The sequence below is a fragment of the Mesocricetus auratus genome, unplaced genomic scaffold (genome assembly GCF_017639785.1).
Source record: "Mesocricetus auratus isolate SY011 unplaced genomic scaffold, BCM_Maur_2.0 Super-Scaffold_100004, whole genome shotgun sequence".
Taxonomy (NCBI): Eukaryota; Metazoa; Chordata; class Mammalia; order Rodentia; family Cricetidae; genus Mesocricetus; species Mesocricetus auratus.
This window is the reverse complement of record NW_024429189.1, coordinates 49159415-49174208: the sequence shown is the minus strand read 5'-3', so window position 1 is coordinate 49174208 and position 14794 is coordinate 49159415. Positions and strand designations below refer to the sequence as shown.

The window sequence follows — 14794 nt, the reverse complement described above, 5'->3', positions numbered from 1 at the left end:
CACAGTTCCTTTAGGACAGTGATTCTCAGCTTCCTAATACTGCAACCCTTTAGTACAATTCCTCATCTTGTGGTGACCCCCGACCATCAAACTAATTTTGTTGATACTACGTAACTGTAATTTTGCTACTGTTATGAATCATAACGTATCTATTTTTGGAGATAGAAGTTTGCCAAGGGGATCATGGCCCCCTGCTTAGGGCTGAAGGGCCCTACTTCTTACACTGCTGTACTTGTTTTAAGTAGCTAAGCAGTTCATGCTCAATTTCCATGTTGCCACTGAGATTTACATAAATTGGTCATGGAGCTTTTTCATGTATTCCCTAGAAATCTTTCTCCTGCCATTCAAACTTCTTGAGTGCACAGTTTTTGTCGTTTGAATGAGAATGGTCCCCACAGGCTCACATATTTGAATATTTACTTTCCAACTGATGAACTATTTGGGAAGGATTAGGAGGTGTGGCCTTATGGAGGAGGCACATCACTAAGGGTGGGCTTTGAGGTTTCAAAAGCCCATGCCAGGCCCAGTTTTACTCTTCCTGTAACTTGTGGATCAGATGGGACCTTTGGATTATGCTCTAGCACCACAACATCTGCCAACTGCGTCTGCTCCTTGCCAATGATGGTCATGGACTAACACTCTGAATCTGTAAGCAAGGCAATGAAATGCTTTCTCTTCTTAGTTGCCTTGATCATGATGTCTCTTTACAGCAATAGAATTATCTAAGACATAATAACTTCATGTCTTGCAACTTTATAACCTCATCTTAATGCAGTGCTATAATAAGGGATGCTCAAGAAAGATGCACTCGTTGAATCAGTATCTCTTACTCACTGAACTCATGTCTTTCAGAACATCAGAGACAAAGCAGTTAGTAAAGCCTGAATCCTTGGGCAGGCAGGCTGGGTAGTTGAGGATGAATGAGGCATGGTGAGATGGCGACCACAGGGACTGTCTCCTTTGCTAATAAACAAATCCCCACATGGTGATGTGCCACCCTCAGAGTTTCTGCTTAAATAGTTATCAAAATGTTATAAAAATACCTTTAAAAGAATAAGCACAATAAAATGACTATATGTGATTAAAAACGTCTCTCCTCATATTTGCTAGTAAGAACAAATTTTTGACAATAATTGCATTCACCAAATACAAATCACAATTAGAATACTTGTATTTGAAAGTCAAGTCTGAGTTTCTATAATTTTTCCTAGTCTCACTGTGATGGATGAGGGTGGTACTGTTTGGGGAGGGTTAGGAGGAATGGCCTTCCTGGAGGAGATGTGCCAATGGCATGGACTTTGAGAGTTCACAGCGTCATGCCACTGCTAGCTAGGTTTCCTGCTAACCAGGAAATAACTTTCAGTTATTCCTGCTGCCATGCCAAGTTCGCCTGCAGTGGTAGTGATGGACCCTTTATCCTTCTGGAACAGAAGCTTACATAAATCCTTCCTCCTAGAAGCTGCATTAGTCATGGAGTTTTATCACAGCAGGAGAAAATTAACTAATACACTTACCATGATGAATTTCATATTCTTTGGTTCCTTGTCCTTTAAACACTGCTAGACAGGGCTGGAAAACATAGAGATCAGAACAGATGTCCAGTGCAGAAGAGCAGTCAAACCTTCCAACCTGGAAAGCAGAACATTGAACTGAATAAAAAGCATTCTATACAATTTTCAAATACCCATAAGGATAACTATCTCCAAATGACATTAGAAGTCAATGGGTTATAAAATGAAGGGACAGACATGGTTCACTTACATTTACTACTGAACTAAATTAAGAATGCTTCCTAGACAGTTTAGAAAACTGCAAGGAATTTCCAAGAAAATGTGAATTTCTTCAAGAAAATTATCTTTGAAAAGAATGTAGGGGCTATTTCTTGCGGTGGAGCAAAGGTAATTTTACAAGTGAGGCACTTCAAAAATAATGTAGAGAAAGGATGATGTTCCCAGTGTCAATGGAAACAGCACAAACAACACAAGCAAATGCTAAACCAAAGAGGGAAATGTGGTGTTTAAGACAAAAGATCTGTTAAAAATAACAATCAGACATATTTCTGACCAGGAAGAAAAATGATCCAGGACTACAAACAAAAAGTAGAGAAGAATTGTGACTCGAAAATTACATCCAGGGACCTGGGGAGACTCTCAATCAGTAAACTGCTTGTTGTGCAATCATGTGGACCTGAGCTTAGTAGCCTAATGGTGTTAAAAATAACAAAGTGGCCATGAGTTTGAAAGACTCTCCTTGCAAGCAGCAAGGAGAGGTATATGGGAGTGTTTGGAAGGAAGAAAGAGAAAGAAGAAATAATGTAATTATAATCCCCAAAATAGATAAAAACCAGCAAGACCTGGGAACAGTGATTTGCACTTCCAATCCCAGTGATGGACAGATGGGGACAAGAGGTTTGCTGGGGTTTGCAGGCCAGGTGGTCTAGCTCAGCTGGCAAATCTGAGGTTCAGTGAGAAACAACATTTCAGAAATTAGGTTGAGAGTGACTGAAGAAGACATACAATGTTGACTTCTAGTCTCCACATCCACGTCTGTATATAGAACTAGATTCACATTACTATTTAGTGGATGCTACTCTAAGTGTCCTGTAGGTCAGCACTACAACAGACTATGTAAGTCACTCCAGCTTAAAACAACCAATATCATACAGAAGTGTGAAGCAAGACCAACAATGGAGAACAAACAAATACATAGACAATGAACTAAATAATCAGTGGGGTCACTTAAGGAATGTAAAAGGAAATGAAAATGCTCTGCATGGGCATGGTAGCAGCGTCTACAATTCCAGGAGTCAGGAGAGAGAGGTGGGGGCACATTCCAGGACAGGCTTTACTACAGCAAGGCCCTATTTCCTTGAAAAAAGCAAATGAAAACGTTAACAGACCAAAACAAAGGGGATAAAGCAACAGTAAGAGTCTACAGAACTAAGTCTATATACCAAAAGATACCAGTAAGAAAACTAAACATGTACTTCAAGGACCACAGACTCTCGTGTGGTCCAGGCTGGTATCTAACTAGTTGAGGATGACCTTGAACTTTTGACCCTCCTGCTTCAACAGGGAATACAAATTTGTGCAACTGCCAGGTTTCTGCACTATTGGGGAATCCAATTCAGAGCCTCATGCACACTGTGTAAGCATTCCACCAAACAACTACATCTCCAGACACTAAAGCTGTTTTTTTAAAGAAAAAAATTGACAAACCCTTAGTTGAACTAACCAAGAAGAGAAAAGTAAGGATGCACATTAGCTAGGCAAAGTATATATGTTTTCCTTACTTGAATATGTTCATTTTTAAGCAGAGTTTTCAGTTTTTTCAATTCAGGATCATTTACATTCTCATTTTTTCCGAAATTAAAAAATACAAGCCAACGATGGTGTGCCAAACGGTCCTTGAAGTGACGAGAAAAAGCAATGTTAGCAAGGGGCTAAGGATCCGAAATTTATTTCTTTGACATAAAATAAAGTTTAGCCACCTTACCCATTAATTCTAAGTCTTATCTAAATTCAGTGAATTGTATTCTTGCATTCAGTATGCCATATAAGTCACTGTTAGAAAAAAATCTTAAAGTAATGGAAGATAATATGACTTTAATAACTTAATACTTGTGGTAGGGCTGGAGAAATCAGATTTTTTTAGGTTTAATGAAACATTTGGTAAAAGTACTAAATGCAGAGCTAAGTGATGAATGGAATAAAATGATTAAGTCTATTACTAACTGTGCGTTGTAAACACTTTAAATACTCTCAATAGACGCTTCCTACATCCCAGTGAACAACAGAGCTGTGTAATCAGATCAGAGGTTGTGTTGTCATCCACATCCTGCCTTTCTAGTCCTCTCCAAAGCTTACTTTCAGGGATGCGTAGGTCTTTTGAATTAGAAACACTGTAATTTCAGTAATCAGAATTAAACCTGGAATTAACGAATATATAATCCTTCAAAACTGTTATTTTTGAAACTTTCTAGCAACAAATTCAATATACTGCTAACATACTAAGGCCTGCAATATTCATTATTACTGTAAAACATTACCTCTAATTTATTTGCTGAAAGCAATTCGAAGTCCGGAAGATTATGTATGATTTCCATGTATATTTCCTTAGCATCCAAAGAATTCAGAAACTAGAACAAATGAACCATACTGTAAACTCTGTAAATACTCATATATATTTGATATCTTATTTCAATTTCTATAGATTAAGTTTTAACAATCCTGTAAGTTAAGTAGTTTTTTTGAGGGGTAGGGAGTGGTTGCAAGACAGGGTTTCTCTATGCAGCTTTGGAGGCTGTCCTGGAACATGCTCTGTAGACCAGGCTGGCCTTGAACTCAAAAATCTGCCTGCTTCTGCCTCCTGAGTGTTAGAATTAAAGGCGTGCACCACTGACCAGCATTAAGCAGTTTTTAAAAATTATTCCAAATGACAGTTTTTAATGTGTGTCATATTTTTGTAATTACTAAAGGTATTTATCACTGGATTTTCTTTCAAGTAAAAAGTGGTAAGTATGCCCACATACCACACATGCATAGAGAGGACAGAGGACACTGTGTAGCTAGTTATGTCCTATTATCTCTATGCCAGCTCTACACAGCAACTTAGGTCACCAGGCTTGTGTAGCAAGTACCACTACTGATGTGCTGTTTTGTTTTGTTGTTGTTGTTGTTGCTGCTGCTCTTTTTTAAACAAAATAATGCTGTAAAGGAATATGAGATGTTAATTCAGTGAGTGGGGGCTTCTGTGGTAATCCTTTCTGTAATCTGAAGTGAATTCTATGCCATCAGGAAAGTGTGCTTATGTAATTTTACACAATGCCATGCTTCACAGTCTCTTAGGATCTTACTATTAAAGCTGGGTGTTGGTGGCGCACGCCTTTAATCCCAGCACTCGGGAGGCAGAGGCAGGCGGATCTCTATGAGTTTGAGGCTATCCTGGTCTACAGAGTGAGTTCCAGGACAGCCTCCAAAACAATACAGAGAAACTCTGTCTCGAAAAACCAAAAAAAAAAAAAAAAAATCTTACTATTAGAATACTTCTAATATTACAGTATTTCTATAAACAAGACTTAGAGATAGTAAATGATTATGATGTTTTAGGAAACCAAATCACATAGGTAGCAGTTTTTAAAAGTAAAACACACAAAGATTTTTTCAAACAAACATGTCTGATAACCAAGTAATTTTCTTTCTTTTTTCTTTTTTTGGTTTGGTTTTTCGAGACAGGGTTTCTCTGTATTGTTTTGGAGGCTGTCCTGGAACTTGCTCTGTAGACCAGGCTGGCCTCGAACTCACAGAGATCCACCTGCGTCTGCCTCCCCAGTGCTGGGATTAAAGGTGTGTGCCACCAATGTCCGGCTGCCAAGTCATTTCTTTAGAGCACAAAATGGTGACAAGAAGCAAACAAACCTCCCATCACACCTCCTTCACCTCTGCCTATATGTTATCCCAGAACCCTGTGCCATGCAATCCTATGAACAAAGCATATGTAGCAAAGAATGTAGCACAAAAACCCCAAAATACAGGGTATTAACCATAGAGTTAGCATGTATCTTTACAGCTATCAACCATTTATGTTTAACAATTCAGATACTACTTAACTTAATAAAATTCCCTTAAAAACCTGCAGGAACTATCCTGGAATCTACACTTTACTAGTGATGGACATGAATGGATAGAAACACTAAATATAACACTAAGAGCAGAAAACCCAGTTTTCTTCTCAACTTCTTAAATGTGCTTTTATGTTAAAATTTATAGCATAAATATTTTTTAAATTTATCTTTATGTATGTGTTTGCCTGAATCTATGTATGTATACCACATGCATGCCGGTTCCTGGAGGAGGCCAGAAGAGAATATCAGATTCCCTGGGACTGGAGTTACAGACAGTTGTGAGCTGCCATGGGTGCTGGGAATCAAACTCAGGTCCTCTGAAAGAGCAGTCAGTGCTCTTAACCACAGAGTCACCCCTCCAGCCTCACATAAATATTCATATATAAAATAGTTTTTTGGCTAGGGTATAGGCTTAGGAATCCGACAATATGAATCGGGAAAATTCCTGCAACTATCCCCTTCCGAAAGGTAACTAAAGAAATACCCAAGATGAACATGCAGGATTGTACAACCCTGCTTATAGTCATGCAAGTATATCAATGTCTCAAAAACAGGATGCAGCCAGGCATTGGTGGCACATGTCTTGAATCCCAGTACTAGGGAGGCAGAGGCAGGCAGATCTCTGTGAGTTCTGGGACAGCCTCCAAAACAATACAGAGAAACCCTGTCTCAAAAAACAAAAACCAACCAACCCAACAAAAAACCAGGCTGCATTAATTTGAACATGTCATAGTCAATAGATCATCTTCAGAGATTATTTCTAAAAGGATATATGGACATTTGAAAATAAAGTAGTATATAAATGAATAATTAAAATAATACAAATATAGTCACAAAATTTTTTCTGATACAGTGGTAAAAACTATCCCCTATTTGATGCTATTTATGAAAAGAAAATCATATCTGCACCTATCCATTTCATGTGTACATACTGATAGAATATACATGTACATACACAATCATCTATTTGTATGTAAATTGCAGGGAAGATAAACATGCAGTGTATATATTCGGCATTCATCAGTAAGTAGGCTCAAACTTATAATGACAACACACATAAATTATAGTGTACCAGATATAAAAGGCGTAAGAGAGAAAATGAAATTCAGAGATAAGGTGGTGGAGAGGAGATATGATCCAAACATATTAACTTGCATGTATGGATATTAAATATAAACAGAAAAAGAAAAAAATAGGTTATCTCAGCCTCAGACAAATCTAAAGATTGATATATACAACATTAAAAACTACAATTAAATGGAAACCAATGAAAATTCATAACAAAAATTTCTTTCATTGTACTTAAAATACAGTACATTCTTTTGTCATTCCAAAGCATAGTTGTCTTACACATAATGTAAATGCTGGTTTGAAAACAATCCTTATAACAGATTTTTAAAACTGAATAAGAAACACTCAGAAATTGTGCCAAGTAATGAAATGTTCTACAACCAAATGATATAAACTAATTAATTTCCTTCCACATTGCTCACAAATTGCTACTACCTTCCAATGTGTGCATGTGTCCAATTATAGGTAAATAGAAATTTCCTTAAAGTTATACATACCAAAACACTGGATTTTTCTCTGCTATTCAAAGTGGCTCCGGGAGGAAAATAAGCAGTGGAACTTGCTGTGACATCCAAACTCTTGCAGAGGCTGTCCTGAGTGTCACAGTCCACCCATCCCACGTTAACAAGACCATCCTAATGGAAAGTGCAAAGAAATAAAAATGCCATGGTGTAAGAAGAAAAAGCCAATGAGATTACCTTCACTTAAAAACTTTACCCATTATAAAGTTAAGACTTGTAAAAAAATAGTACTCTACATAGTATTCTATAACTCTGAACAGTAAAATGTAGTTTTCTCAATATTAAACACATGCTATTAAACATCTTCTTTCCTTTTTTTGGAGGGAGGGTGGGGGGCAGTTTCAAAATTGGGCTGGCTGTCCTGGAACTCTCTCTGTAGACTAGACTGGTCTCTAGCTCAAGAAATCTGCCTGCCTCTGCCTCTGAGCATTGGGATTAAGGTGCACCACCACTGCCCAGCCTACTTTCATAATTTTTTCCTATACAAAAGTGTATTATTTTAAACTACACTGTTCCACAGTCTCAGATTGAAAAAGCCTAAACTAAGGCTTGTGTAAGCCGTCCCTGCAACTGTCCTTCATGATCACGTCATCAGGTGTTTTCTGCATATGACCTACACTTAAATCAGCACCCAGCCAGCTCTCACCTGTGCTGGCCGGGCTCCTGTAAAGCGCTCCAAAACACTTCACAAAAAGTACATTTCTTGAAATGTCAGTTTACTAAAAAAAAATTTCAGGCTAGGCAAGATGGTAAACAGGGAGAACTGACATCTATTTAATTGAGATTCCAGAGGAAAAAATGGAATATAAATAAAAAGGACTGCTAAGATATAAAAAAAAAACCAACTTAACCTACATATTCACAAAGTTCAATAGTGTAAAAGCAAAACAAGAAAATGGTGCTTATGAGGTAACAAAACTTTAGGAAATTAAAGACAAATGCTTTAAAATAGATGGTATTATATATGAGCATCTGAGGATAAAAATTAAATTGTACACATAAAATACACTATTTACTTGGGCTGGGGTGATATCTAGTGTACTCAAAACCCTGGGTTCAGACACTAGCATCACATATAGACACATATACACAGTATATGTAGTGAAGATATAATCAGTTTACTGCATGGAAGACTTATGAAAACCCACAAAGGACTAACATAGATGACAGCAAAGTTGCAAGTGTTAAATGCAAGGACTCTGCATTTAAGGACTCTTGCCTTGTCTAAGGAAATGGATGTCAGAGACTTGTAATATTTATGGTATACAAATTACAGAGAAAATTAACAATTTTATCTGTATTCATACAAGGCTCAAAACATAAGAAAAAGTTAGCAAAATGAAACAGAGAAATAGAAATGTCCACAATAAGAGTAGGTGGTACGATATTCTTGCAAGAAAACTAAAATCTAGGCTTGATTACACCCATCAGTGTCATCATTTCATGTATGACACACATTCATACACTTACACAAATTCATCTTATGGAGGCATGTATCTAGGAAGTACAAGTCACTTTTCAAAAGTACATGAGTATTTATAAAATACATATTAGGCCATAAACACATCTCAATTTAGCTTAAAAATTGTCATGATGATAATGAACTGAACCTCTGAAACTGTAAGTGAGCCACCACAACAAAAGGTTTCCCTTATCAGTGCTCCTTGGTTATGGTATCTCCTCAGAGCAATAAAAACCCTAAGACAACAAGTAAATTAAACTTGTGATTTTAATATCAGACAAAACTATTTCTTAGGGAAAGCCCATAATATACAAAGATGAACTGCTATTAAATGCTTATAATGATCATGTTGCTTCCAACAATGTCAAAGTACAGCCATGTACTGCAGAAATACTCATGGTGGCCAGTGGTCTCTGACTTGGAAGATTGCAAAGGAGCAATAGGAGCTCTATGGCCTAGAGAATTCACAGCTGAAAAAAAGAAAACATTAAAAAAAAAACAACAAAAACCAAAAAAACCAAAACCTTCCAATTCAGTGAAAGGTTTTGCCAAGCTTTCTTTACACTTTAGAAAGTGCTGTGAAAAAAAAATTAAAACATGGACTCCAAACACAAATGGCTTCCATTAATAGAAAGGGATGCTCATGACAGACTATCTGAATACAGGAACACAATTAACAGATCACCATGAACATAATTCCGGAAAAAGGGGTCAAGTCTTTTAAGAAGAGCCGAAGGCAGGCCCTTTAGGAAGGATCTGGCCGGGCGGTGGTGGCACACGCCTTTAATCCCAGCACTCGGGAGGCAGAGGCAGGCGGATCTCTGTGAGTTTGAGGCCAGGCTGGACCGATAGCCTCTAAAACAATACAGAGAAACCCTGTCTCGTAAAACAAAAAACAAAAAACAAAAACAAAAAACAAAAAAAAAGGAAGGATCTGAAGGCAGCATTGCTTTCACAGGAGGTGATGACTCCCTGCATGCTGCTGTCCATCACGACCTTCCAGTGGGGCAGGATAAGGAGGTGGAAGACAGTGCAGAGGACCCTTGCCGTGAACGGGAGTAGACCAACGTATGTATTTGCTCTTTAGGTAACAGACAGTAGGCTAAGGATAATTACTGAAGGAAAAAACATGTATTTACAAACTTGGTGTAGCCCAAGCATACAGTGTACATAAATACTACAATATAATGTGGGTCCAGGCCTGCAAAGTCACTTGCCACTCACTCCCCAAGAGCACCATTCAACCACATAAGCAACACTCATGTTACATGCTCTGTACAGGCCTAACAATTCTTAGCTTTCATACTACTGTTTATCATATTCTTTCTATGTTTACATACACACACTTAGTGATGTGCTGCCACTTCCTATATTTCCAGCACAGTAATATGCTGTACAGTTTTGAAGTCTAGAAGCAATGGGCTATAATATAACAGCTAGGTATGAGGCATCCTGAACAAACTAGGCTTATATAGTAAATTCTATGTTGTCTCATAATGATGAAATTGCCTAAGGTATATCTCAGGGCATTATCTAATCCTTAAGCAACAGATGACTATGCTATGTATACACATACATATACAAGAAAATGGAAATACAAATCAATTTTAGTTGTTTTAAGATGCCTGTTCTCCAAACTATACAGTATAGAAGTGAAGCAGACAGAAAACTTACAAAAGTGATCTACCTAGTATAAAAAAAAACAAAAAACAAAAAACAAACAAACAAAAAAACCAAAAGCACACCCAATTAACACCAGTATTTTCGCCGGGTGGTGGTGGCGCACGCCTTTAATCCTAGCACTCGGGAGGCAGGCGGATCTCTGTGAGTTCGAGGCCGGGCTGGACTGATAGCCTCCAAAACAATACAGAGAAACCCTGTCTCGTAAAACAAAACAAAACAAAACAAAACAAAAACACCAGTATTTTCTAGAACTTTTCCAGCTTTCATAACTGACAATCTTCAGACAAATGGGAGTTTCAGTAATACCAAAAGGATAAGCACCATTCCCAGCACATTCCCCAACAACAATGTGAAGTTAGCAGAAGAAACAGCAGGCTAAGAACTGAGAAAACACCATCTACAGTTGGAAATGACAAAAACATTAACATACAGTATTATACAAAATAATACACACTCAAGACTATAGGTGAGTTACAGCGAAAGCACATGCTAACCCTAACTGAACATGGCTACTAATTTAGAAAGATGTGTAGAGCTAAAAATCATGTCTATCAGAAAATAGGATCACATGTACGTAGAATAAAGCGTTCAAGAAACCACAAAAAAGATATCTGTTGTCAATTTCTAGCTGTATTTCTTACATGGTGACACAGTTTTATAAAAAGGATGGATGCTTACCAACATGCCACTAAGCCTGAGTCGTGTCTGTGAAGTCAAACAATCTGATGGGAAAAATTTTATGAGGCTGTTTTAGTGTTAATTCTGAAATCATCCTCCCCCGTCCCCGCCCCATGTAGTTTCTAAGGCAAGTAACTGAGCTGTACTGGTAAACATGGATAGGCTTAGCAGCTATGTTTGGGGACCACCAAGCAATCTCTGCGTCACACACATTCAATCCCATCTTCACTCCCTCCCCTTGGCGTCTCTATCTATGGAGAAGAGCAGCAAGCATCTCTTTAGGTCTTATCCTCTTAGCAACCCTGTCCTTTCAAACCTCTGGGTTTGGAAGAAACATATTCTAACACATCTATTTGAAAAGGTATATGCAGAATCCTCAAAGTATTATAAATCTTAATCCTAAAATAGAAATTTCACCTTTTTTTAAACAAAATTTTGTCAAATATAAATGATAGGATACAATGAGGTAAAACCCGGAAGAAAAGGCATCCCAAAAATCTTAGAGGCTAGAGATAAATGACAGGTTAGAAAGTTTCAAAAGCTTAGGTGTAGATAGAAAAATCAGTATTTATCTTGGGTTGGTTCTCAACTGGTGGGTCGCAACCAAGGGTGGGGTGGGCCGTGTGTTGAATGACCCTTCACAGGGGTTTCATATCAGATATCCTGCAAGTAATTCATAACAGTAGCAAAATTACAGTTATGAAGTAACAGTGAAAATAATTTTATGGTTGGGGTCACCACAACACGAGGAACTGTATTAAAGGGTCCAGCATTAGGAAGGGTGAGAACCACCGGGTTAGGCTGACACGAAACTCACTGGTGAGAGACTAAATTGAAGGCTGTGTTTTCCTAACACAGGTCTCAGAGAATGGGTGAATGGAGCTTTAAGTCATAAAGTCATAAAACAACAAATCCCTAGCAAAGGAGCACAAAGGCAAAAGGAGAAAGAAAAAGACCCCCAGTGGGATCAGACACAAAAAGTTTTAACAATAGGGTTTTTTTTTGTTTGTTTGTTTTTTTTGAGACAGGGTTTCTCTGTGTAATAGGCTGTCCTGGAACTTGTTTTCTAGACCGGGGCTGGCCTTGAACTCAGAGATCCATCTGCTTCTGCCTCCAGAGTACTGGGATTAAAAGCATGTGCCACCACTGCCTGGTGGATATTTGGAACGATTTTAAACTGATCTCACTGAACACACTTTGCATTTTAAAATTTGACCTACAGGACACTGAACTTTAACTTACAAAGAGATGTGCTCTAGAAAACGAGATTATTATCTCTAAAGGCACACACAATCTTATGTGGTGAGCACATTTTTCATATATGTAAGTTTCAAACTGAATTTCCAAAAATTATTTTGGAAGCAATTGTAGTTGATACAATTACTTTCTTTTGCATACTGCCCAGTTTATCTTTGGCTATATGACATACAATTTATCCTGAGAATAAAACTCATCCACTAAATATGAAATTATAAAAAACATTTACACATCACTAATTTCATTACCTGTTATGTGTAAAAGATCGAAGACATACACATTTAGTAAACATTTGTTATTTGGGGCTTAAATTGCACTTTGAGGTAACTGATTGATTACTGACAGGAAAAAAAAATCAAGTACAGTAGCATAAACTATCCCCTAAATTTAGGTACCAGTCTTTGTATCTAACAAAACAATAAATTACCTTCTCCTTTAGAACAAAATGTGATCAGCCAGCCGATACCAGCAGCAAAAGCAGTTTCTATGGCGTTAACAAAATTTCCTTTAAAGAAAATAAAATTTCTGAGTACGTCTTGCTCAATAATAAAAATACTCTTCCAAAAGTTATACTTTATTTCTTTCCAAACTTAACTATTTCCAATTCTCTTTATTACCAATTATTTTAAAGATATACTGATTATTTTGAAAAACTCAAACAGGTAAGTGATATCCTTATAACCTGGCTTTGCCTATCTATCTGGCCAGTCATATTCTTCTACACAAGTCAACTCTAGTCCACTGCTTCTTTTAGATTTGTGAATTGCCAGTTCCCAAATACCCAGTGCTCTCTGACGCCTTCCTATTTGACCATATGAGAAATCAGTACGTTTTCTGTAAAGAAGTTTGTTCTAACCTTTCCTCTTTCCCTCAAATGGGTTGCTTCATACCTTTATGCTTCCGTGTGCTCAATTTCATGCCGTAAAAGTTACTGGACTGCATTTCAGTTGTTCACTGGTATCTTACTCACTAAACTGCTGATGGCTGGGATTATTACAGCAAATACAGTGCTGAACACAGTTTTTAACACACAGTTGGTGCTGAATGAATGACTAAGACATCCCTCTAGCCATGAACTCTGTCTCCCAGATACTTCAAATGGCCATCCTACAATCATTTGGTGACTGATTTTAATAACATTGGAAGCATTTTTGAACTTGAAATGAACTTTCCGCCTGTTGAGAGAAGCCTTTTCCTTGCCAGCCGCTTTGGTTTTTCCCCACCAGTTGCCTGGGCTCTGCCACGTTGTAGTCCCCAAATAACACACAAGATGCGGTATTAATTATGAAGCTGTTGGCCTTGCTTGTTTCTTACTGGCTAGCTCTGACTTAAGTATTTACCCCATAATTGTTAATCTAAGTATTTCTCTTACCAGAGAAAGGGTCTGGATATCTTACCCCTATGGCAGCTACATCATGACTCCAGCTCACTGTCTCAGTCTATGCTGACATCCAGCAAAAGCTGCAGGCTTGGAGATGTGGTCACTGCCACTTCCAGCTATGCTGTTTTGTTTTTTTTTTTTTGCTTATGCTGAGTCAGGAAGACTCCCTTAAGCAAGCCGCGTAAGTCTCTGCTTGTCGTTAGCAAAACAGAGCCCACCTGAGAAAAATGCTGCTACCAAGAACCCATGCTTTTCTCAGTTCTTGTTTCTAAAATTCCTTTAAAGCTGTTGTCATTCTACGTGGAAATTCAATCCCACATGCTGACACCACTTCTGCCTGTAGCTGTGGAAGCACCAACACTGCAGTGCTAAGAGTCAGCACTTTCAAAGGATGCCCTTACCTCACACCCCTCTACACCTGAACTGCATTAGTCTCTATGCAAACAGAATCAGCCTGTTCAACATACAAGTCAGCAGGAACCAAAGCAATGACAATTCCTTTCTAAGAAGCACAGAAAACAATACCTCAAACCAGCATCATCATGACCCGAATGCAAAACTATCATTGTAAATTCAAAGTACTGACTTCAAAATATCCTGAGAAGCGGGCCAATGGGGAAGAGATCACTACCTGTTGACAGCTCTGTCACTGTGCTCTGGACATGCTGCATGGCGAAGCTCACCAAGCTCTCCTTTGATCGATCTCCATTGTATTTCACTGCAGCCTGTAGTTATATAAACATCTTTTACTTCGTCATTTTAAAAGCCCCCCAAATACTGTTTTAACAAGGTGAATAATGCAGGAAGTTCTACTTCTTAACAACACAGTGTATTTACAAATGACACCTGGGAACCCCGATAGTACAGATCGTACATGCTGTTTTTAATACCATTTGTAAGTTTTAGCTTTAGCTTCATCACAAGAAACTGGGAAAAAGAAAGATATATCCCATGAGACAGTACCTAAAATATGTTATAGTGTGTGTTAAATATCCTGTAAAACAGACACTGACGGTCTGGAAAAGGTTCATAAAGAAATACAAAATGTTTATTAGCTCCTAGAAAAAGAAAAAGTCTGAAATTTACATACTGTTTTCTCTAGGACTTCACTTGTTATA

At 37.9% G+C, this 14794-nt stretch overlaps 1 protein-coding gene across 1 annotated transcript in view; it reads right to left on the bottom strand.

The window, feature by feature from the left end:
* The window catches only part of Dnajc10 (DnaJ heat shock protein family (Hsp40) member C10), a 41094-nt gene that overhangs the window by 16651 nt on the left and 9649 nt on the right, over nt 1-14794 (bottom strand). Inside the window, exons 7-13 of the mRNA XM_040745695.1 lie at nt 14308-14401; nt 12723-12800; nt 11039-11082; nt 7192-7329; nt 4049-4138; nt 3293-3406; nt 1515-1629 (exon numbers count right to left, since the gene is read on the bottom strand). Coding sequence (XP_040601629.1) covers nt 1515-1629; nt 3293-3406; nt 4049-4138; nt 7192-7329; nt 11039-11082; nt 12723-12800; nt 14308-14401 — 673 coding nt within the window. The remainder of the gene's footprint in view (nt 1-1514; nt 1630-3292; nt 3407-4048; nt 4139-7191; nt 7330-11038; nt 11083-12722; nt 12801-14307; nt 14402-14794) is intronic.